Here is a 23,754-nt window from a genome sequence, read left to right as displayed (position 1 = left end):
CGGTGGTTTCTCTTACTGCTGAGCATGGACTTTAGGGCACGTGGGCTTCAATAGTTGCAGCATGTGGGCTCAGTTAGTTGAGGCTCCTGGGCTCAGAACACAGGCTCAGTAGTTGTGGCTCATGGGCTTAGTTGCTCTACAGCATGTGGTATCTTCCTGGGTCAGGGATCAAGCAGGTGTCTCTTGAATTGGTGGGCGGATTCTTTACCACTGAGCCACCAGGGAAACCCTACCTACTAGCTTTAGCATTGAGTTTTTCATGAAGCAGTCTTTACTCTGTTGTTGAGTGTTTTTTTTCCTTTTAATTGTATTGTTCCTTCCATAGTTGTTATTAGTTGGCCTTCTGCTGTAAGGTAGATTTTTTTTTCCCCTCTCACTCATGTATATACAAGAATATGTATATTTATATATTCTTGTATATACATTATGTATTCATTATTACATATTCATTTATATATTAATTTCTTTATGTCAATATGAACATGGATTTCTGTTTTATTCAGTCATTTGTTACTGCTATTTATTTAAATAGTACTATCATTGTTTCAGTACTCAGGTTTGCTTAGATTTGGCCTGTGGGTGCTTTTTCAAACTGACTTTTAACATGACCCACCATTTTGCATTTCCTTACTAATGACACACTAAGATGTTCAGGGCTTGTGAATTCTCAGACCTGGAATCAGCCATTTCTCCAGGATCCCCTGTTTTCTTAATGGAGAATGATCTTTAAAAATAAAATCTGGTCCCAAGGTATGGTCATTTCTTTTGGTGTGTCATTGCTTCTAGGCCTACTTTGAGTCAGCAGAGCAAGGAAACATGTGAATATATGCATTTTCTTCCTCTCTGTCACACCTAGCATCCACCACACAGACAAATATTTATTTTATATCTCTGTATTTTTAGAAACATCAGTTCACACTAAATACCTCCAATTCTAGTTCAACACCGTGTTTTATTCTAGCCTTCCCGCTTTCCGCATTTTACTTCTCTTTTCTGGTATTGAGGAATCTGGTTCCCAGTATCCTTAATACTGTCCTTTTGTATATAGCCAGTTTCCTGACCACACAGGCCATCTCCTCAACTTTAGTGCCACTAGCTGAGAGGTCCCACTTTCCTCTACCTCTTTTCCCATGTTAGAAAACATTAACTTTCTGTAAGCTTGCTGGCAGTGAGAATTTTCCCCAACTTCACCAGGAATGTAAAGAAGGGTTGTTCATAACAGAATTGAGGGCTGGCTGGGTGAAAAATGTGTCAGGAAGATGAGAAAGGTAAAGAAAATTTCTGGTAAGAACATTTAAAATGATTATTCAGAAAAGTTGTCACTTGGAAGGCAGAAAAAGTAAAGACATGGTTTGAAGGATTAGGTTGTAATAAACATGGTTTTAAGTACCTGTTCTTTCTGTGTATGCTTTTACTTGATCATTTGGTAATTAAAATTTTTGTTTTTCAGTGCTGTCTTATTTCTGATCACTGGCTCTAGTTTCCCTGAATTCCATTATTTGTTATTGCCATGTATGTGCTGAGAAACTAGATCATTTCTTTTGCCTAATCTGCTCTTTGTTTGATTTCGATAACTTTCCATTCAGCTGTTGCCAGTTTGCTCTCTTCCTAAGGGATTATCCATATAATCATCCCAACTAACCTTCCGTGCTTATATTTTACCTTAGGCTTTGGCTATCTTATTTTGTCAGTTAAGATTATTGCTGGGTCATTGATGAAACTAACCATAATGTCAGTCTCAGTTTCAGTTCTCAAATATTTATACCTTCACTTGCATCATTTCCCTGTGGTTTTATGCTGGGCCCATCTGGTAGTGTCTTTTGTTTGACTCTCAAAGGAACATTTTGGACTTTTTTTTTCTTCCCTTCTGTTTTTCAATATGACACAGGATAGTAGGTTTTTGGGTAAGTAAATTAAAACTTGATTATCAGCTTGGTAATAAACTTAACTGTATTTGAAAGTTAAAATTGTGTAAAGTTGCAGTTTTAAAGTGTAGTTTTTATAATTTTGCAAACTTTTTTTTTTGTTTTGTTTTGTAAAATGAGTTTATATAGGTTGTCAATCAACTTAAAACCAGAATCTTAAAGTTGAAGTGGTTTTTAAAGGACACCTCTCACTCAAGAACAGATGTTTATTTATAGTATCCTTCTCTAACAGAACTCTGATGAAGCAGCTTATTTTTCTTCACATTGTTGGTTACCTTTGTTCTGTGTCTGGGGATTTATTGACCATCCTGGGATTCAGTTATCAAAACAGTATGAGATTTACTATATTCTCATGGACTAGAAACCTGAGACATAGATGAATTTGAAGCCTGAAAAAGAGACTCTGGCCATTGGTCTGCAGATGAGAGGGTTGTTGGCCAGAGCATAAAAATAAAAAGCCACTGTTCCCAGATTGGTGAGTCAAAGAGTTGTTGAAGCTGAGTTTGTTCTGGTTGAACCTGGGTGTGGAAGAGGGTCAGTTTTAGTTTGCTTTTCTTTGTCATTGTTTTAATTCACATAACTACATGCATTTCACAGTGCTAAGTACTGGGAGTATGAAAAGGAGAAAGATGTCTTAGAAAGTAAGGTAATAGAATGTTTTTCCCCATGGAAACTTTTGAGTCGTTTTAGTATTTCATATTTATTCCAAAGCAAGCCTATCTCTCTTCCTTTTATATAGGTAATATTTAACTTAAACATTAAACCAGGTACTTAAATCATTGATCTACATTCTGTAAAGATGTAGGAAAATGTAAGTTATTTTCTCTATGTGATCTAATTCTGGTGGTTTTTTTTCTTTAATATTTTATTCTGGGAGGATTTTAATAAGACATAAAAGTACCATTAATCTTTTTGTTTTCTTTAGTTCAAGTTCCTTTAAAATTGGAAAATTCAAAATATTTCACTATAGCTTATTTCCTAGAAAACTGAAGTGACTTAGCAGCAGCAGCCATGAGTTAATCAAGAGCATGGGAATTCTGACCTACATTTGACACTTAAACATACAGAGAGACAGAGTGTGTGTGTTTTAAGGTGTTTATAGTTTGGATTTTGGTTTTCCAATTTGTAATACATTTTATTTAGAGTTCATTGGGCTTCTGACATCTAGAAGACTCTTTGCTGAACTTATTGATACTCCTATGACTTCATACTAATGATGTGACCATAAATTAGCATCAGATGTATAATACTGGGAGTTTTTTGAGGATGGGGACCATATATTTTTTCCCCCAGCATTAAGTTCCTAGTGTCTGAGCTACAGAAAGTGTTCATAAGTGTTTATTTCTAAGATTTTTGGAAGTATCTTTCTGTAAAGAATGTGTGTATTGAAGTGAAGTGAAAGTTGCTTAGTCGTGTCCAACTCTTTGTGACTCCATGGATTATACAGACTAAATTCTCCAGGCCAGAATACTGGAGTGGGTAGCCTATCCCTTCTTCAGGGGATCCTCCCAACCCAGGGATCGAACCCAGGTCTCCTGCATTGCATGTGGTTTCTTTACCAGCTGAGCCACCAGGGAACCCCACGAATACTGGAGTGGGTAGCCTATCCCTTCTCCGGGGGATCTTCCCGACCCTGGAATCGAACTGGGATCTCCTGCATTGCAGGTGGATTCTTTACCAACTGAGCTATCAGGGAGGCCAAAGAATGTGTATAGTACTAAATATTTACTTTTTTAAAAAATATTTGACAATTGGTCAGTGTCAAATTTGGGGAAATTTTAGCCAATATTCTTGTAGTAGTTTTTGGCTCTTTCCCCGCCTCTGGGGACTGGTCTTGCTTTGAATCAGCCTAAAATCAGCAGAGATAGCCTGTAGTCTAACAGAATCAGGCTTATTGACTTACTGCAGTAAAGGATACTGTACAGCAGACACTCACAGGGGATCTTACCAAAGAAAAGGATTTTGGGGGAACTGGGGAGTTTAGGTGAAATTTAAATGAAATAGTATTTGAGAAGTTCAGGGCAAAGTGGTGCTATCTGTGAAGGGAGTTAATTTTTACCTTCTCATTTATTTATTGGGCTTGATGAAACTTTTCCCAGTGTGTGCTGCCATTCTGTCCATCTTTTTAATTTTTTCAGTCTTGGTTTCATTTGGTTAGATAGTTTTCTGTTGACCATTTTCAGGTTCTTAAACATTGTGTGTGTTAGTCGCTAAATCGTATCCGACTGTGAATCCATGGACTGTAGCCCACCAGGCTCCTTTGTCCATGGAATTCTCCAGGCAAGAACTGGAGTGGGTTGCCATGCCCTTCTCCAGGGGATGCTCCCAACCCAGGGATTGAACCCAGGTCTCCCTCATTACAGGCAGATTCTTTACTGTTTGAGCTACCCGCTGCCTGCTGCTAAGTCGCTTCAGTCGTGTCTGACTCTGTGCGACCCCATAGACGGCAGCCCACCAGGCTCCCCCATCCCTGGGATTCTCCAGGCAGGAACACTGGAGTGGGTTGCCATTTCCTTCTCCAATGCGTGAAAGTGAAAAGTGAAAGCAAAGTCGCTCAGTCCTGTCCGACTGCAGCCTATCAGGCTCCTCCATCCATGGGATTTTCCAGGCAAGAGTACTGGAGTGGGTTGCCATTGCCTTCTAGTCAGCTATTAATCCCAATTATTAGTAATTTTCTTTGCTGAAAGTTTAGTTTGGGTCTATTTTATATCTTCCTTTTCTACTTAATTGTTTCCCTTTTTTACCTATGTGGAATATGGTTACAGTTATTTTCAATATCCTTTGTCACCTAATTCCGTCATCTGTATTGTTTCTAGATCTGTTTTTATAGTGTACAGAGGTGAATTTGGTAGAACCAGGTTGAAAAATAACCAGGAGGAAATTGTGCTAAGTATAAATGTGTTAGTCACTCAGTTGTGTCCAACTCTTTGTGACCCCATGGACTGCACCCTCCAGGCTCCTCTGTCCATGGGATGTTCCAGGCAAGAATACTGGAGTGTGGGTAGTCATTCCCTTCTCCAGGGATCTTCCCAACCCAGGGATTGAACCAAGTCTCTTGTATTGCAGGCAGATTTTTTACTGTCTGAGCCACCAGGGAAGCCCTAAAGATTAGATGAGTCGAAGCCAAACTTCAAGCCCTTTGGTCTTGATGGATTTCTTAGGGACCTACCACAAATACAACTATGAGCTTCTTAGAAGTCAGGGCAAAGAAGATTGTCAGGGATTGACTTTTTAGGGAAAAACCATTAAAAATAGAAGACTCTTAACTAACTTTGGGCAAGGTATAGGTTATGTTCTCATCTTTTTCTATGCTTCAGCTGAGAAATATTGCTGTTGAACTTTCATTTGTTGTGATGGACTGTTTAACATTTTAAGGATATCTTTATTCCTTCCCATTTTGTAGCGATTGCCTATATTAAAGTTGAATTATTCTTTTTATTACTCTGATTTCTTTCTTTTACTCTTGTCTGAATTTGATTGAGTTGTTTCATGGAAATTAAAGTATTAACTGATAGAATGGTGATTTATACCTTTTCTATTTTACAAGTTTTCTGAGGGAATTTTTAAATTTTTAAAATATTTTTATTTGGAAATAATTTTTAAAATAGTTTATATTTGGAAATAATTTAAAAATTACAGAAGAGTCACAAAAATAATATAGTACAATGAACATTCCTTACCCTGATTATCTTAATATTTGCGTTTTCGTTTGTTCTGAATATTTAAGGGTGAGTTTGTGTATGTACATGTGTATCATTAGCCCTTTACTTCTAAATACAGTGTGTATTTTCTAGTTAATGTCCACATCATAGTAGTCATTAGTAAGTTTAACATTGTTCCAGTATTTTTACCTAATCTGTTGCTTCAGTTTTGTCAGTTGGCAAAGTAATGTGCTTTGTAGCATTTTCCTGTCAGTGGTACAGGATCCAGTCTAGGGTGAGGTATTTTATTTAGCTGTTTAGCTGTGTCTTTAGTCTCTTTTAACTAGGAACATTGCTATAGTCTGTTTTTTATGACATTGACATTCCCCTGATCCTTCCTTTAAAAAATAGCTTCTCATTTTGGTTTAATCTGACGTTTCTTCATGATTAGATTCAGGTTATTCATTCTAGGCTGAAATACTGTGTAAGTGATGATGTATTCTATTTAGTGTGCCACCTCTGGATGGATGTTTTTTAACATGTAATGTTTATAACGTGTAATTATAATCACCCAGTTAAAGGGGTAGGCCCTTATATAATTGCTGTATAATTATTTTCTTCCTATTGTAACTAAAATGCAGTATTTGAAGAGACCTTTCAACTATTTTGTTCTTCATACTCTTGGATTTAATATGCATGATGATGCCTTTCTGATTCAGTGTTTAACTGTGCTGCTTGCAAAATAATCATTTAATCAGTTCTCAACACTGCTGTAAGCATCAACCCACCCCTTTTCCCATTTATTTACTTATTTTTATTTGTTTGGTTGTTTTATTTCTATCATTATGGACTCATGAATCACTACCTTTTTTTTAAAAATGGTTCATAATTCATTATTTATTTTATAAGTACATTTGTCATGATGTGGCTGGTGTGGCTCTTCTGTCACTGTGATATACCCTCATCATTCTGTGAGCACTTTCTTACTTTTTGGCATAACACAGTGTTTGAGGTTCATCTCATATGTGCTCTGCTCCAGCCTTGGAATCAGGCCCATTCTCTGAGGAGTTCTATTCCCTTTAGTGAGGAGTAGAGACCAAGATTGGGATAGTAGACCTGCTCTTCACTTCTTGGCCCTTTTTGGAGATGGAGATAGGAAATATGCATCTAAATGCATATAGATTCCTGCATATGTATGCATATAGATTTCCTGCACATATCTGTTCTAGAAATCATGAGTTCACACTAACTTCAATATTAGCCCGTCCCTACAGGGTTCTCTGTTGGCTTCTGTCTTGACTCCCAACAATATCAACACTTTTACTCAAACCTGTAATAGGTCTAAAATAGTTACAGTTGCTTTGTCCATTCCACTATAATAAATAACTCTACTAATGTGTTTAGGATTTATTTGTAATCCTGCACTTGTCCTGCCCTACATTCCCTGTCTGGAGGTGTAAAGACAAATACTGTGCTCATAAGTTACTGAGATTAATTCTGTCTGCCTGTCTCTTGGGCTTTCTGTCTTCCCTTCGTTGTATTTGCTGTTCATTTGAATGGTGAGTAGGTTTGTTTGTTCTGGTTTGCTTTCACTTTTAGATTTTTTTCTCCCTTTTATTTGTATTTATTTAATTTATTTGACTGATTATGCACAGCATTAACATGCTTCCAAAAGTCAGTACTATACAGAAAGGTAAATTCAATGAAGGGTCACTTTGTTGAGCAATGTTCTATCCCATCACCCACCCCTGGTCAGGAATTGTTAATTGTTCTCTGCTTTATCGTTTCTCTATTTCTTTATATAAAAACAAGCACAAATTTTCTTATTTCTCCCCTTTCTTATATAGTAAAAGGTAGTATCTATATGTGTACTTTTGCACTTAGCTTTCTTTTAAAATTTTTGTTTAGTAGTGATTCTTAGAAATTGCACCATGTAAGAGTTTGAGTGAACTCTGGGAGTTGGTGATGGACAGGGAGGCCTGGCGTGCTGTGATTCATGGGGTCGCGGAGAGTCAGACATGACTTGAGCGACTGAACTGAACTGACTGAACTGAAGTTCATAGAGATCTTCCTCAGAGTATATATATTGACAGGTTTATTAAAAGAAAAGTTGACTTTAGATTGTGTTTTTCCTTTGTTCTATACTTGTAGATGTTCTTTATATCCTTCAGATTTTTAAGATTATATGTGTGTAGGATACATATATACAAGTCTGATGTTGCAAAATTTTATTAATTTGTCAGATTCCTATCATTATTTATTCCTAACTAATTTCAGTAGCATTTGACTTAGCTAATGTAAAAGAAATCTCAAATTAGTTTTCAGTTGCTACTGCTGCTAAGTCGCTTCAGTCGTGTCCGACTCTGTGTGACCCCATAGACTGCAGCCCACCAGGATCCCCCATCCCTGGGATTCTCCAGGCAAGAACACTGGAGTGGCTTGCCATTTCCTTCTCCAGTGCGTGAAAATGAAAAGTGAAAGTGAAGTCGCTCAGTCTTGTCTGACTCTTAGCGACCCCACGGACTGCAGCCTACCAGGCTCCTCCCCCCATGGGATTTTCCAGGCAAGAGTACTGGAGTGGGTTGCCATTGCCTTCTCCAATATGCTGTCTAGGTTGGTCATAACTTCCCTTCCAAGGAGTAAGCATCTTTTAGTTTCATGGCTGCAGTCAGCATCCGCAGTGATTTTGGAGCCCCCCAAAATAAAGTCTGATACTGTTTTCACTGTTTCCCCGTCTATTTGCCATGAAGTGATAGGACCAGATGCCATGATCTTAGTTTTCTGAATGTTGAGCTTTAAGCCAACTTTTTTATTCGCCTCTTTCACTTTTATCAAGAGGTTTTTTAGTTCCTCTTCACTTTCTGCCAAAAGGGTGGTGTCATCTACATATCTGAGGTTATTGATATTTCTCCTGGCAATCTTGATTCCAGCTTGTGCTTCTTCCAGCCCAGCGTTTCTCACGATGTACTCTGCATATCAGTTAAATAAGCAGGGTGATGTACAGCCTTGATGTACTCCTTTTCCTATTTGGAACCAGTCTGTTGTTCCATGTCCAGTGCTAACTGTTGCTTCCTGACCTGCATACAGGTTTCTCAAGAGGCAGGTCAGGTGGTCTGGTGTTCCCATCTCTTTCCAAATTGTCCACAGTTTATTGTGATCCACACAGTCAAAGGCTTTGGCATAGTCAATGAGGCAGAAATAGATGTTTTTCTGGAACTCTCTTGCTTTTTCGATGATCCAGCGGATGTTGGCAATTTGATCTCTGGTTCTTCTGCCTTTGCTAAAACCAGCTTGAACATCTGGAATTTCACAGTTCACGTATTGCTGAAGTTTTCAGTAGCTAGCTTATTTTTCTTTGGCTTACCAGTCCTTGACTGTTTATCTCTGGACTGTTTTCAAATTACTGTATTGTCAGGGACCCATCTTCCTCTGTTGTGGTATTCTACCATCTCTGTAGAGTATTGAAGAATACGAATAGTAAGAATGGGAAGGGGAGGCAATCAACATCCCTAGAAGGCCAGGATCCAGAAGGTGTACTGTACTTCTGTTCATGTATTATTGACTAGAACCTGGTCACATGCCCACACATGTAGCAAGAGATGTTGGAAAATCAGGGCAAGCATGTGTCCAGCTGCTGCTGCTGCTAAGTCACTTCAGTCGTGTCCAACTCTGTGTGACCCCATAGACGGAAGCCCACCAGGCTCCCCCGTCCCTGGGATTCTCCAGGCAAGAACACTGGAGTGGGTTGCCATTTCCTTCTCCAATGTGTGAAAGTGAAAAGTGAAAGTGATGTCGCTCAGTCGTGTCCGACCCTTAGCGACCCCACGGACTGCAGCCTACCAGGCTCCTCCTCCATGGGATTTTCCAGGCAAGAGTACTGGAATGGCTTGCCATTGCCTTCTCCGTATGTCCAGCTAAATAGTCTTAAAAGGAAAATGAAGGGGAGATTGAATGTTCTCTGTCTAGCCATATTTCAAGATATTTTCAGCTTCTCTTTTTGTGTTTCTAAATTGGATAAGTCATCTCCCTAATACGACTGGTTCATTCTATATTTAGTGATAGTTTTAGTTGTAAAACTGATGCTTATTTCAGCTGATTTTTTTTTGAATCGTGGCTCATCCTAATATCTATTTATTTTAATAATTCTTGAGCTGTAGGCTTAATAGTAGTAGTTTTCAGAGTGTCAAGTATTTTATTTTCTGCTTTGTCAATTGGACTTTTAGAGCTTATGCTTAGGTTATGCTGTTTCAGGGTGATATTCTGATGTGCAAGTACCTGTTTTATAAGGTTTTACTAAAATTTTTAGAGCTTATGCTCAAATTATGCTATTTTAAGATGATATTTTGATGTGGCAATACCTGTTATAAAATTTTATAAAATTGTTACAAATACTTTTGAAGTTAAAACATCTGAGTAACAGATAAATTGTTCTTGTGGATAGGAGTTGACAATTCATAAAAATAACTGTCTCTTTGAAGTTTTATATATAGGGTTTAATTGAATCAGGAAAAATTTTCAGCTCTACTTATCCCATGTACGTGTGGATTATACCTTTGCTTAGTGCTCTGTCTTAACACTCCTGAATATCTAGTTCTTAGCAGTAGAGACATTCTTGGTTTTAGTTTAGGGATAGGTGCAGTTTTTCCTCAAATTATGCCCTGAATATTTAAACAAATTAGGAAATTTTACTTTCAGGCTGTTTTGATCATAGTTTAAGACAATCTGAGATTATATCATTATGCTTAAAAGAAAGTTCTAAAGAGCCAAAAGGTACCCTAATCTTTATGAAACTTTCTTCCTCAAATACTCTCTGCCTCTACTGCCCATCTTAAACAAAAAGAAACCTTAAGAATTAAAAAAAGTCAAATGCAGATTAATTTTCTCCCTTTTTGAATTGTCAACTAAAGTGCTACACACACACAGTTGTGCATTGTGGCACTTTGCTTTTTCAGAAGTCATTCAGTTGTAGCGCGTGCTGATAGAATTACTGGTGAGAGTGCAATTGTGTTGTGATATCCTTGTGTGGGTTGGGCTGGAGGAATTCTAATCAGCTTATACTGTATTTGTCCTCATTTAGTACACAGTATTCTTTAAAACTCAGAAATAAGTTTGGTACTGCTAAAAAGTTCACATGGCTTAAAAGCAGTTATTCCAATTTTTTTCCCCCTTTCAGAGCCAGCTCAATAAAGAATACCATAATATTGTCATTTCTTCTTAACTTTCATTAAAGAACTCTTCTTACCTCTTGTTTCTAATTGTAATTCAACAAGCCAATCTGTTAACCATAGCCTTGCATTATCATTGTAAAAACCAATTTTTGTCCATTGCTTTTGTAGTTGAATTCTCTCTCATTGATAAATGTGCCATGTGTCTGCCATTGGCATATTTTTTCCTTAGCTGTAAAACGCAGTGTTACATTTGAGGTTCTTCTTATTTATCATGCCCCTGGAGAATTGAAACAAAGGAATAGTATGTTAGTATGTTTAAGATTACTAGGATTGAGATATGCTAAAATGATTCCAAATCCTTAGGATGTTAGAATAGTCTTAAGAGCTTTTTAGTTTTTTTTGTTTTTAAGTATTCTTCAGAGCAGATTTCAGAAGAAATAGAATCCACAAATAACTTTAACACTGGAAAGTTAAGGAATCCAGTTAATATGATACATCTACTTTTTAAACCAGAAAAAAAATGAACAAGATTTAAGATAAGCCTGGTAGTGCAATCGAAATGACTCAGTTAAAATTTAGCTAGGTTGCTAAATGATAAGAGTGATTTTTGTTTTCCATGAAAAGTTGATTGCTGTCTGGTATTTTTGTAGATACTGTACACAGTCACTTTCACTATGTGACATGCACTTAGGTGCATGTGAAGTTGTTAGACCATTTGGAATGATGTGAAGAACTCAGAGTCAGTGTTGGTCACATCTTAACCTCTGACCCATGCCCCAGTGTGTGTTTATTAACCACATGCATATGTTTTTTTATTTTAATTTTTAAATAGTAGGGTGTATCCTCAAATCATCCTGCTCCCTATAATAAACCCTGTATTAACTTTGTAAAACTTTGAAATAATTAACAGTAGGGAACAACAGTTCTCATTGGATTCACTCTTTAAGTCTTTAGCATTAAAATGGCAAAACCTTGTCAAAACTTTTAAAATAATAGTGTTTACTAAGCCACCTTATTCAGCAGAGTAAACAAAATGTTCATGAGTGTATTAAAAACTTTTGTGTGTTTATACTGTTAAGCTTCAAATGCTTTTCAAAGTTCTTTTTTTTTATTGTGATAAAAACTACAACATGAGGTCTACCTCATAGGAAATTGTTAGTGTATAGTATTGTTAACTGTCAGCACAATGTTGTACCATGGTTCTCTAGAATTTTTTCATCTTGCCTGACTGAAACTTTATGCCCATTGAATAGCAACTCCCCATTTTGGCCTCTCTCCAGCCCCTGGCAACCACCATTGCTATTTTTATGAGTTTGACTAGAATTCTTATAAGTGGAATCATGCAGTATTGAGTCCTTCTGTGACTGGCTTATTTCATTTAGGGTAACATACTGAAGGTTCATATTATAATGGATGGTAGGATTTCCTTTTTTTCTTTTTTTAATGGCTGAATAATATTCTGTGGTATGGATATGTAACATTTTCTTTATTCTCTATTGATGGACAGTTAGGTTATTTCTACCTTTGGCCATTTTGAAAAATACTGCATTGAACATGGAAGTACAAATATTTCTTGGAGATCCTGTTCTTAATTCTTTTGAATAAATACTTCACAATGGGATTGCAGGATCATACTTGTTGTTCAGTTGCTCAGTCGTATCTGGCTCTTTGTGACACCATGGACTGCAGTATGCCAGGCCTTCCTGTCTTTCACCATCTTCCAGAGTTTGCTCAAATTTATGTCCATTGAGTTGGTGATGCCATCCAGCCATCTCATCCTTAGTCAAACCCTTGTCCTCTTGCCCTCAGTCTTTCCCAGAATCAGGGTCCTTTCTAATGAGTCGTCTCTGCATATTAGGTGGCCAAAATATTGGAGCTTCAGCTTCAGCATCAGTCCTTTCAATGATTGTTCAGGGTTGATTTCCTTTAGGCTTGGCTGATTTGATCTTCTTGCTGTCCAAGGAACTCGCAAGAGTCTTCTCCAGCACCACAATTTGAAAAGATCAATTCGTAGGTGCTCAGTGTTCTTCTATTCAAGTCTGTTGCCTGTTTTTCTTTTTCTTCTTTGCTATTGACTTATAGGAGTTCCCTGTATATTTTGGATCGTAATCTCTTATGAGACAAATGGTTTGAATATTTTTCTTCTATTCTGCAAGTTGCATTTTTCACTCTTGATTGTTTTCTTTGCTGTGCAGAAGCTTTTCATGGTGTAGTCCTAGCTGTATACGCTTGCTTTTGTCCCTTGTGCTTGTGCTTCATGGCAAGAAGTCATCGCTATAACCACCATTAAGTATTCCCTTCCCACCATGTCTTCTGGGAGCTTTAGCTTTAGGTCTTACTTTTAAGTTTTAAAAATATTTTTGTGTATGGTGTAAGATGAAGGTCAAGTTTCATTCTTTTGCGTATGGATATCTAGTTTTTCCAGCACCATTTGTTGGAGAGACTGTTTCCACTGGTGAAGATAACTTGACCATATATACGTGGATTTATTCCTGGATGTTATATTCTGTACACTTGGTCTGTATATTTGTGTTTGCATCAGTACCCTACTCTTTTGATTACTGTAGCTTTGTAATGTTTTGAAATCAGGAAATGTGGGGCCTCTGGGTTTTTTGTTATTTCTCAAGATTGTTTGGCTATTCCGTGTCTTTAGAGATTCCATATAAGCTTTAAGTTTGGTCTGTTTCTATGGAAATTACCAGTAGGATTTTGACAGGAATTCCATTGAAGTTGGAGATCACTTTGAGTAGTATGGCCATTTTAACTGTTAAGTCATCTAATCCATGAACAAGGGGTGTTTTTCTATTTCTTTGTGTCTTTTAATTTCAGCGTTTTGTAGTCCTTGGTGCAAACAGATCTTTTGCCTCTTTGGTTAACTTTATTCCTAAGCATTTTATTCTTTTCGATGTTATTGTGAATGGAGTTTTCTTCCATTTCCTCTTTTGATGTTCTTTGTTGGTGTGTATAAATGCACATGAGTTCTGTATCATGTTGTTGTTCAGTCACTAAGTCCGACTCTGCAACTCCATGGACTGCAGCATGCCAGGCTCCTCTCTGTCCTCCACTGTCTCCCAGAGTTTGCTCAAATACAACTTTATTGAATACGTTTTTATTTGTTTTAACGGCTTTTTTTTGGGGGGGGGGTGAAATCTTTGGTTTTCTATATACAAGATTATGTCATTTGTGAACAGAGAAAGATTTTTTTGATTTGGATGCCTTTTATTTCTTCTTGCATACTTACTTTTGTTATATGTTCAGTATTGTGTTTAATCAGTGAGAGTGGACATCCTTACCTTGTTACTGATCTCAGAGGAAAAGCTTTCATTCTTTTCACTGTTGAGTATGATGTTAGCTGCGGGCCTTTTAAAATATGACCTCTCTTGAGATAATTTCCTTCAGTTTCTGTTGTTGAATGCTTTTCATTAAAGAGAGTTGGATTTTGTTTAGTGGTTTTTCTGCACCAGTTGAGATGACTATGTGATATTTGTCCTTCACCATAAAGGTGGTGTATCACACTGCTTGGTTTTCATGTGTTGAACCAACTTTGAATCCCAGGAATAAATCCTATATATAGTTAGGATGTATGATCCTTTTAATGTGCTGTTGAATTTAGTTTTCTAGTATTTTGTTGAGGATTTTTGCCTCTGTATTTATCAGGGATATTGTTGAATTTTGAGATGAATTAGAACAGTATATCCCAGTCTGCTTTTTATAATAATATTTGTTAACAGAGTATGTTTATGTGAGTTATCCCTTTTATTTCAGTCCTCTGTTATGTGAGTAGATGTATGTGTGTGTGTGTATACACTCCAGTTTTCTTATATAGATGCTGAACTCAGACTTGCACATCATCACATAATAGTTATTATAATTAGCACTATCAGTGATAATACTTGTATAGTACATACTGTTTCAGGCACTCTAATATGTGTTTTACATATATTCACTTAATTCTCACAACAACCCTTTTGCAGTAGATACTGTTATGAATGCTATTTTATAGATGAGAAAAATATTTAGTAACAAGTCCAGTGTTCTTGCCTGGAGAATCCCAGGGACGGGAGAGCCTGGTGGGCTGCCATCTATGGGGTCTCACAGAGTCGGACATGACTGAAGCGACTCAGCAGCAGCAGTAGTTGAACTTACTATTTATCTGGATTTTAATCCACACCATGTGTTTGCTGTCTCTCCTTTGTAACTGTTAGGTGTATTGCCACTTGCAGTTAACTAGAAGGGTTCTGTTTAATATATATCTATATTTTGCTATTAATTAAAAAATTTTTTATTGGGCTATAGTTGACTTACAGCATTGTGTTAGTTTCAGGTGTAGAGCAAAGTGAAATAGTTATACATATATCCACTCTTTTTTAGATTCTTTTCCCATGTAGGCCATTACAGAGTATCGAGTAGACTTCCTGGTGCTACACAGTAAGCTCTTAGTTACTTGTTTTATGTGTAGTAATGTGTATGTTTTATATGAAGTAGTCCCAATCTCCAGGGTCTGTTTAATTTAGAACGTTGACTTCTGCTATATTTTGTCACTGGTGGAAGCAGATAACCTTTGTATTATCCAAAATCTTCTTACTTCAGATCTGTGCTTTTTAAAAATAAGTGCTTCAGGTTTGAGGCACCTGTTCTTTTAAAAAGTCTGTTGTCTTCCTGGGCTTATGACTGCGCTTTGGGTATTTGAGGTTGCTGAAATGAGGGATCTAGCACCTCGCAGGCATGTAACTTACATAGAGATGGAGAGAAACATAGTGAGGAATCGAGGTGTAAGTGTTCATGCTGCGTCTGCTCGGTGTGGTTGTGCCTCACCAGGCCTGCTCAGGTCCCTGCATGAGCTGCTTCAGGTTACTCACACTGCAGGACTTTATGCTAATACATAAGCATGTAAGAATACTCATGTGTGTGTACACACAGTACAAGTGAGACTTTCTGCTTTATGCAAGTTTCACAGTAGATTCCTTTTCACATTAAGATTTTCTAACAGAATTAGTACGTGAATTAGTTTAAACTCTCTTTTGAAAAACCAGTTCTTCTGGAGCTTACACAGTTGTTTTTGTCACAGCATAGTTATTTTGAAGAAAATATATAAAAAGATAACTTTATATGATGCTTAATTCCAATAGTTACTTCATTGAGGCTACCAAGGGAAGATGGTTAATTTTTTATGTAGATTTTTGGCCAGCCTTGAAATAATGTTTCTTTTCTTGTACTCCTTTGTTTTTTATATGTAATACTGAAAATACAAATACTCTTACAAAAAATCTCTGAGATTATTTGAAGTTTTAAGGACATAATTTAACATCACTTTTGTAAATGATGGAGAAAATGTTATCAGTCTGTTTAATCAGTTTCCTTTTGAAAAGGAAGATTTGTTCCTTTTAATACAGATTTAATTCTGTGGATTTGATTATGCAGGCTCATAGTTATTTATCCTTAGTGTTTAAATTCAAAGCGTTAAAGCTGAAAGGTCTTTTTCATAAAGTTTATAGTATATTGATTTGGCAGTAAACTAACTTGTACTGGGGTGGGGTGATTTACATCTTTATCCTACCCACTTGCATTTTTATACATTTTGCATGTATTTTAGTATGTATTACTGAATTAGATTCCACTGTGTTATGTAATATTTGGTGTACATACCATATTTCAGTTCAGTTCAGTCACTCAGTCGTGTCCGACTCTCTGCGACCACATGAACCACAGCACGCCAGGCCTCCCTGTCCATCACCAACTCCCGGAGTTCACTCAAACTCATGTCCACAGAGTTGATGATGCCATCCAGCCATCTCATTCTCCGTCGTCCCCTTCTCCTCCTGCCCCCAACCTTTCCCAGCATCAGAGTCTTTTCCAGTGAGTCAACTCGTCGCATGAGGTGGCCAAAGTATTGGAGTTTCAGCTTTAGCATCAGTCCTTCCAATGAACACCCAGGATCGATCTCCTTTAGAATGGACTGGTTGGATCTCCTTGCAGTACAAGGGACTCTCGAGTCTTCTCCAACACCACAGTTCAAAAGCATCAATTCTTCGGCGATCAGCTTTCTTCATAGTCCAACTCTCACATCCATACATGACCACGGGAAAAACCATAGCCTTGACTAGACGGACCTTAGTTGGCAAAGTAATGTCTCTGCTTTTTAATATACTATTTAGGTTGGTCATAACTTTCCTTCCAAGGAGTAAGCGTCTTTTAATTTCATGGCTGCAGTCAGCATCTGCAGTGATTTTGGAGCCCAGAAAAATAAAGTCTGACAGTTTCCACTGTTTTTCCATCTATTTCCCATGAAGTGATGGGACCAGATGCCATGATCTTTGTTTTCTAAATGTTGAGCTTCAAGCCAACCTTTTCACTCTCCTCTTTCACTTTCATCAAGAGGCTTTTGAGTTCCTCTTAACTTTTTTACCTTTATATAAAACCTGAAAACTTGAATAATGACACTCATCTGGAAACTCACCAGTTTCACCTAAATGAATAAGGACTTTTATCCCTTCTTGTAAGCTGCCTGAATTTCCATTGTTGGAAGAATGTAGGGCATGAATCAGTAGTATGAGGAATAAAGAACAGGTTGAATTAACTGTATTGATTAGTAAGTTAATATAAGCCAAACAAGAGGTTTAATGTCTTTTCTTGGTTGGTAATAGTTGCCCCGAACACTGATTGTTGATTTTGTGTCAAAATAGGACAGTGGCTCCATATCTGCCATTGGCATGGTAGGAGCATAATGGTAATATAAATCAGATATTGTATATCTTGGCTTCCCAGTTGGTGCTAATGGTAAAGAATCCAATTTATATAAATAATTCTTTGTGATTTTTAGTTTTAAAATGTAATAATCTTATAAGGATGCAGAGTAAGATGGAAATTGTTGATCTTTTTCTCTTTCCTTTAGTCTCCTACAAAAGCCGTATATAATGCTAGACATTGGAATCATCCAGATTCGGAAGAACTACCTGCGCCACCAGTAGTAAAACCTCAGAGTGTCACAGTAAGTGAACTGTACTTTTTAATTTCATGTTTGTATGAAGAATATTACATTAAGCAGTTGCTATCTTCATTCATAATTTGAAAGTCTCTAGCTTTTCTATTTAATAGTTTATTTTCAACTTCTTCACTAAAATTTAGTGATTTTAGTTTAATTCACTGGAAAAGTAAGGATTGTGGGCAGGACAGCAGAAATTCTGGGGTTACTACTAGGTTATGAATGAAAGACTTAAAAATACTGAACAATTCTTGATCCACATTTTATGGAATTTTTAAATGATTGAGAGCTATATCAGTATATCCTGCACTGATCTTAAAGTGGCTTTGAGTGATTAATTTGTTTTTTAGAGCAGAACTTTCTTCTTGCTTTATAGTAATATGTTTCAATTCAAAACACATTTGAAAAAAATTTTTAGCGAATTATTTGCTCCAGAATAACTGGTAGGATCATGCATTAATACTTAAAGATTAATAGTGACACCTCAGTCATATGGAGCTATCAAAGAATGAGTTCTTTATAGACAATAAAAGATAGGGATAGAGATCATCCTAAAATGTAATGCACAGTTCTCTGTCTTCTTGATATATTAATTAAGCTCCTTTTACTAGTATTAAACCATTATTGTGCATATAAGGTATTATTGTGCATGCTCTTATGGCTGATTATTTTCTACCATGAACTATGGACTCCTGTACTTTAAAAGTTCTTTTGTCAGTCTGTTGTAGTTTTCCTTTTCCTGTCTATCCTGAGTTGTCAATGCTATTTATGTATGTCATTTTGGTTCTTTATTCCTTCTAATGATTCTGGAGATGGATAACTAATTGTATGAAATGTTAGGTTGAAAAAACCAGAATAAGTTCCTGAGTGGTTCTTTTGTGAGTAAAACACATACAAGTCTTACCTTATAGTGCATGGAATTTTTGAAGTATCCCTTATGACCTTTCAGAGGCCTCCCCCTACCTTTGAGGGGGAGAATTGAGGTTTTATTACTCTTAAGCTAAATTTACCAAGTAGATGAGATGTTACTATTTTTATATATTTATTTAGAACAACTAATTTAATACCTTTATTAATAGGTGAGGCTGTCTTCAAAGGAGCAAAATCAAAAAGATGATGGAGTTTTTAAGGCTCCTGCACCACCACCCAAAGTGATAAAAACTGTGACAATACCTACTCAGCCCTACCAAGATATAGTTACTGCACTGAAATGCAGAAAAGAAGACAAAGAAGTAAGCATCCATATACAGTTTTACTGCATGTGGATAGAATTTTGTATGTAATTTAGCCTTTTAATGTCTTGAGCACATATCAGTAATCTGATACTGAGTTTTGAACCACGAACTTACCTTGTCTTACTACTACCAATGTTTTTAAAACACTTGTTGGTTGCCATCTAATAAACTTACTTTACACTTTAAAATAAAGCAGAGCAAGTTCATAGATTTAAATATGCTCCTTCATAGTTATAAAAGAGGTGGACTGATTTTTTCTTGGCAGTTGTATACTGTTGTTCAGCACGTGAAGCACTTCAATGATGTGGTGGAATTTGGTGAAAACCAAGAGTTCACTGATGACATTGAGTACTTGTTAAGTGGCTTAAAGAGCACTCAGCCTCTAAACACACGTTGCCTTAGGTAAGATCTTATTTTTATATTTGAAAACTGTATGCATGCTCCTTCTCATTAAAATTTTTTAGCTCAGTGGAGCCAAACATTTGCGATTTTTGTTATCATAGGTGTAGGTTATAGCCAGTGATGTTAAAATGTGATTGATTTCTTTTAAGGGACTTGATCCTACATGGACTAAAGAAAGTTAGATGATACAGCATTTTAGCATAGCATAGGCTTCAGTTTCCAGATGCTTAAAAGTGTTATGCCAAAGAATCTTTTCTTTTTTAGCACCAGATTTTATATTTGCAAGTGATAAATCATTTAAGCATGTTGATTTGGATCATCTTTGGCATTCTATAATATCTTGGTTTGATCGAATTATCCAGTCATTTGGAATATGTCCAATTATGTATTTATAATTTTTATGGATCAGAAACATAGAAGTTACCTGAGACTTTTTTGCTTTTAATGGTAGCAGTAATACAAAGGATACACTGAGGACAATCATGTATTATTTGTGTTTTTTAAATAACACTGTGCATCAGTAAGTATTTAATAAATTTGGTTTGCCCATGTCTTTATATTGTGATCTTCATGGGCAATGCTTTGACACACATAAACCCCCAACCCCCGAACACTCTGTTGTTTATTTAGGTATTATGCAAATTAAAAAAAAGACGCACTAGCTATTTTCAGTCCCCTTAACCTAGTCTATTTTCTTCTAGTGTTATCAGCTTGGCTACTAAATGTGCCATGCCCAGTTTTCGAATGCACCTGAGAGCACACGGAATGGTAGCAATGGTCTTTAAAACCTTGGATGATTCCCAGCATCATCAGGTATTTAAGTTTCTGGGGTTGAGAAGTATTATTTTAGAATTCTAGTTTATATTTACTAAATTTGTTTTTGTTTTTTATTTGCTAAGTTATATCCCAACTCTTTTTGCAACCCCAAGGACTGTAGCCTGCCAGCCTTCTGTCCATAGGATTTCCCAGGCAAAAATACTGGAATGGGTTGCCATTTCCTTCTCCAGGGGATCTTTCCCACTCAGGGATTGAACCTGCATCTCCTGCATTGGCAGGCAGATTCTTCACCTCCACCAGTGAAGCCCCATATTTGCTAAATATTTAGAAAAACTTAATGCCAGGATTTTTTGCTTAATAAATCATTTCAGACTATTTGCTCAACATTTTTTCCTTCTTGTCAGTTTATACTGTTAACCATTGTATGACATGACATACCTACCATACTGAATAGTTCTGTAAGCATTGATTACCTCGAATCAGAAAGTACTGGGGTAGGGGGAAACAACTTTTACTACTTTGTGATATTAATAGCATGAATAAAAACTTTGGATATTAAAATTTTAAATATTTTGCTTGGATGTTGAATACCATTGTGAAAAGGAATCACATCCTCATTTTCATTATGACTTGACACTTTCTCTTAAAAAATAGAGCATATTTACATATAAAAGTTAGGTTTAACATTTTCAAAGTTAGGAAAAAATCATTACTAATCATCGGTGGTGGTAATTTGAAATGGCTTTATTATATTTTTGTTCAGGAAAATTATATTCAAAGTATATATTAGGTGACAGAATCTAATACTGAGTCTTCTGAAACTGAAAGCAATACACCTAAGCCCAAATGAAGATAAGTCGGTTACCAAGTTGTAGCAGGTTCAAAACAATGAGGAAGAAGAGAAATAAGAATTAATGTGCTTTCTTAGAAAGTTATGAGAGGACCAAGGCATTAATCTATATTCATAGTGGCAGTGAATCTCCAAAGCCTTATTTCCAAACATATTTTGCTCTGTAAGCAGTTAATTAGAAACCTTGTTTGAATTTTGGGGATTTAAAGTTTAAATCTTTAGATAGTTAATTTTGTTTCTGTGCATTGAAATTCATGTAAGATCAAGTACACTTCAATTAGAATAGATATATAGAAAAAATGTTTAAGTACAGAATATCCCAAATGTTGGGAATATTCTAACATAGACCTCTTGGTTCTATTAATACTTATCTATATCACCTTCAGTACATGTAGATTTTATAAGCTGAACGTGCTAACTACTTGATCTGAATGATTTTGAGAGCACATGATATTAATGATTTTTTAAAAAAACTACTTGGTTCAACCAGACCTGATAGGTTTATTTTAAAGAAATGAGTCTGTTTCTTCGAGCATCATGAGTTTATGTATTAACAGAAACCCAGATGTGTTTATTTTTTAAAACACATTTACATTATTGATTTTAAATGGAAATTTGACTTCACTATATCCTAAAGAACATATAGTGAAGTATATTATAAAATAGGATTATATAGCTGAAAAAAAAAACTTGTAAACTCTTCATTTAGCACAGAATGGCCAGAAAAAATATAATTCCACTTAAACACTTCTAGCTCTGAGACATACGTATAGGGAATGTCTGTAGAAAGGAAAATTTTAAGCTGTGGTGCTTTATGTATTTATTGAAATCACATTTCCCTAGCATATTTTATGAGGGAGATTTTCACTGAGTAAAACATTTTCAAGGTTTCTAAATGTAAACAAATGTCAAAATAGTCTCTTGTTGCCTGAAATTGTCACTAATTGCTTACATTAACTTTTTTTCCCCTTTTTGGGTCTGTTGAAGAATCTGTCCCTTTGTACAGCTGCCCTCATGTACATACTGAGTAGAGATCGTTTAAACATGGATCTTGATAGAGCTAGCCTAGATCTGATGATTCGACTTCTAGAACTGGAACAAGATGCTTCTTCAGCTAAGCTGCTGAATGAGAAAGACATGAACAAAATCAAAGAAAAAATTCGAAGGCTTTGTGAAACTGTACACAATAAGCACCTTGATCTAGAAAATATAACGGTGAGTTCCTTCCTTTGGTTGTAAAATGAGAATGTCAGTTTTTTTTAAATGTAGGAACTACATTTAGGCTATTAGGAACTTGAATTCTTAACACTATCTGGGTTTTAGGAATAAAGATTTAAAGGATATTCAGTGAGCATTCATTTATTTCAGAGTATCTCAGGATGTCTGATTAACTGCTGCAAGGGACCAAGACTCAAAAGGAGGATTCCTAGGCTTGAATCACTCCGTAGATCAGTGTCCCTCATACTCAGGGTCATGACCATGGCTATGCTTATGCTCAGTACAACTCCCCAAGTTTAAGATGATTATGTTGCTTTTGGTTGATTTTATTTTACTTTCCTCTGGCTTTTTTTAAAACTCATAGAATCAAGAATATTCCCAAAGATTAGTAGGCCAGTGGAAGATAACTGGCCTTGTCATTTTGAAAAAATAAGATTATTTATATGTATATACTTGACTTTCAGACAGTTCTAACATTATATAATTATTGGTTTTTCTACTGTCAACTGAAGATTGCAATATTTGCTTTCAAAAATTACAGAATGCTTTATGCTAGCCATATAATGATTTAGGATTATTGCTCTTCTTAGTTAAGGTAGAGCAGGGAATAGATTCAGGTAGAGTGGGAGTTGAGGGGGAAAGCAAGTTAACATTAAAAGACAGGATACAAAATTGACATGTATTTAGTACTTTCACTTATTAAGATTAGAAAATAGTTATTATGCTCAAAGTGTGGATAAACAATCGTTCTACCTCACCAAACTATTTGTATCCTAATTTTAAAATACATTCATACTTTTAATTTTAACATTTTTAGAAGATATACTGTTTTTTAATGCTATAAAGGAATAAGTTTGAGCCTATAATTTTTACTTGCTGCATCAGTTCAGTTCAGTTGCTCAGTTGTGTCCGACTCTTTGCGACCCCATGAATCACAGCGCTCCAGGCCTTCCTGTCCATCACCAAATCCCGGAGTTCACGCAGAGTCATGTCCATCAAGTCGGTGATGCCATCCAGCCATCTCATTCTCTGTCGTCCCCTTCTCCTCCTGCCCCCAATCCTTCCCAGCATCAGACTCTTTTCCATTGAGTCAGCTCATTGCATTTCCAGTGAGTCAGCTCGTCGCATGAGGTGGCCAAAGTATTGGAGTTTCAGCTTTAACATCAGTCGTTCCAATGAACACCCAGGATTGATCTCCTTTAGAATGGACTGGTTGGATCTCCTTGAAGTACAAGGGACTCTCAAGAGTCTTCTCCAGCACGACACTTCAAAAGCATCAATTTTTTGGCGCTCAGCTTTCTTCACGGTCCAACTCTCACATCCATACATGACCACTGGAAAAACCATAGCCTTGACTAGACGGACCTTGGTTGGCAAAGTAATGTCTCTGCTTTTTAATATACTGTCTAGGTTGGTCATAACTTTCCTTCCAAGGAGTAAGCGTCTTTTAATTTCATGGCTGCAATCAGCATCCACAGTGATTTTGGAGCCCAAAAAAATAAAGTCTGACACTGTTTCCACTGTTACCCCATCTATTTCCCATGAAGTGATGGGAC

General features: G+C 36.4%; 1 protein-coding gene across 2 annotated transcripts in view; it reads left to right on the top strand.

The window, feature by feature from the left end:
* The window catches only part of WAPL (WAPL cohesin release factor), a 79,023-nt gene that overhangs the window by 37,349 nt on the left and 17,920 nt on the right, over positions 1 to 23,754 (top strand). For both annotated transcript variants that reach the window (XM_055425308.2, XM_055425307.2), the window contains exons 5-9: positions 17,627 to 17,722; positions 18,796 to 18,948; positions 19,217 to 19,353; positions 20,055 to 20,166; positions 21,968 to 22,195. In XM_055425308.2, coding sequence (XP_055281283.2) covers positions 17,627 to 17,722; positions 18,796 to 18,948; positions 19,217 to 19,353; positions 20,055 to 20,166; positions 21,968 to 22,195 — 726 coding nt within the window. The remainder of the gene's footprint in view (positions 1 to 17,626; positions 17,723 to 18,795; positions 18,949 to 19,216; positions 19,354 to 20,054; positions 20,167 to 21,967; positions 22,196 to 23,754) is intronic.

The sequence above is a fragment of the Moschus berezovskii genome, chromosome 12 (genome assembly GCF_049115385.1).
Source record: "Moschus berezovskii isolate FMDL1 chromosome 12, NW_MosBer_1.0, whole genome shotgun sequence".
In the NCBI taxonomy this organism is placed as follows: domain Eukaryota; kingdom Metazoa; phylum Chordata; class Mammalia; order Artiodactyla; family Moschidae; genus Moschus; species Moschus berezovskii.
The sequence above is the reverse complement of the archived record's forward strand: the minus strand, read 5'-3'. Positions and strand labels throughout refer to the sequence as shown.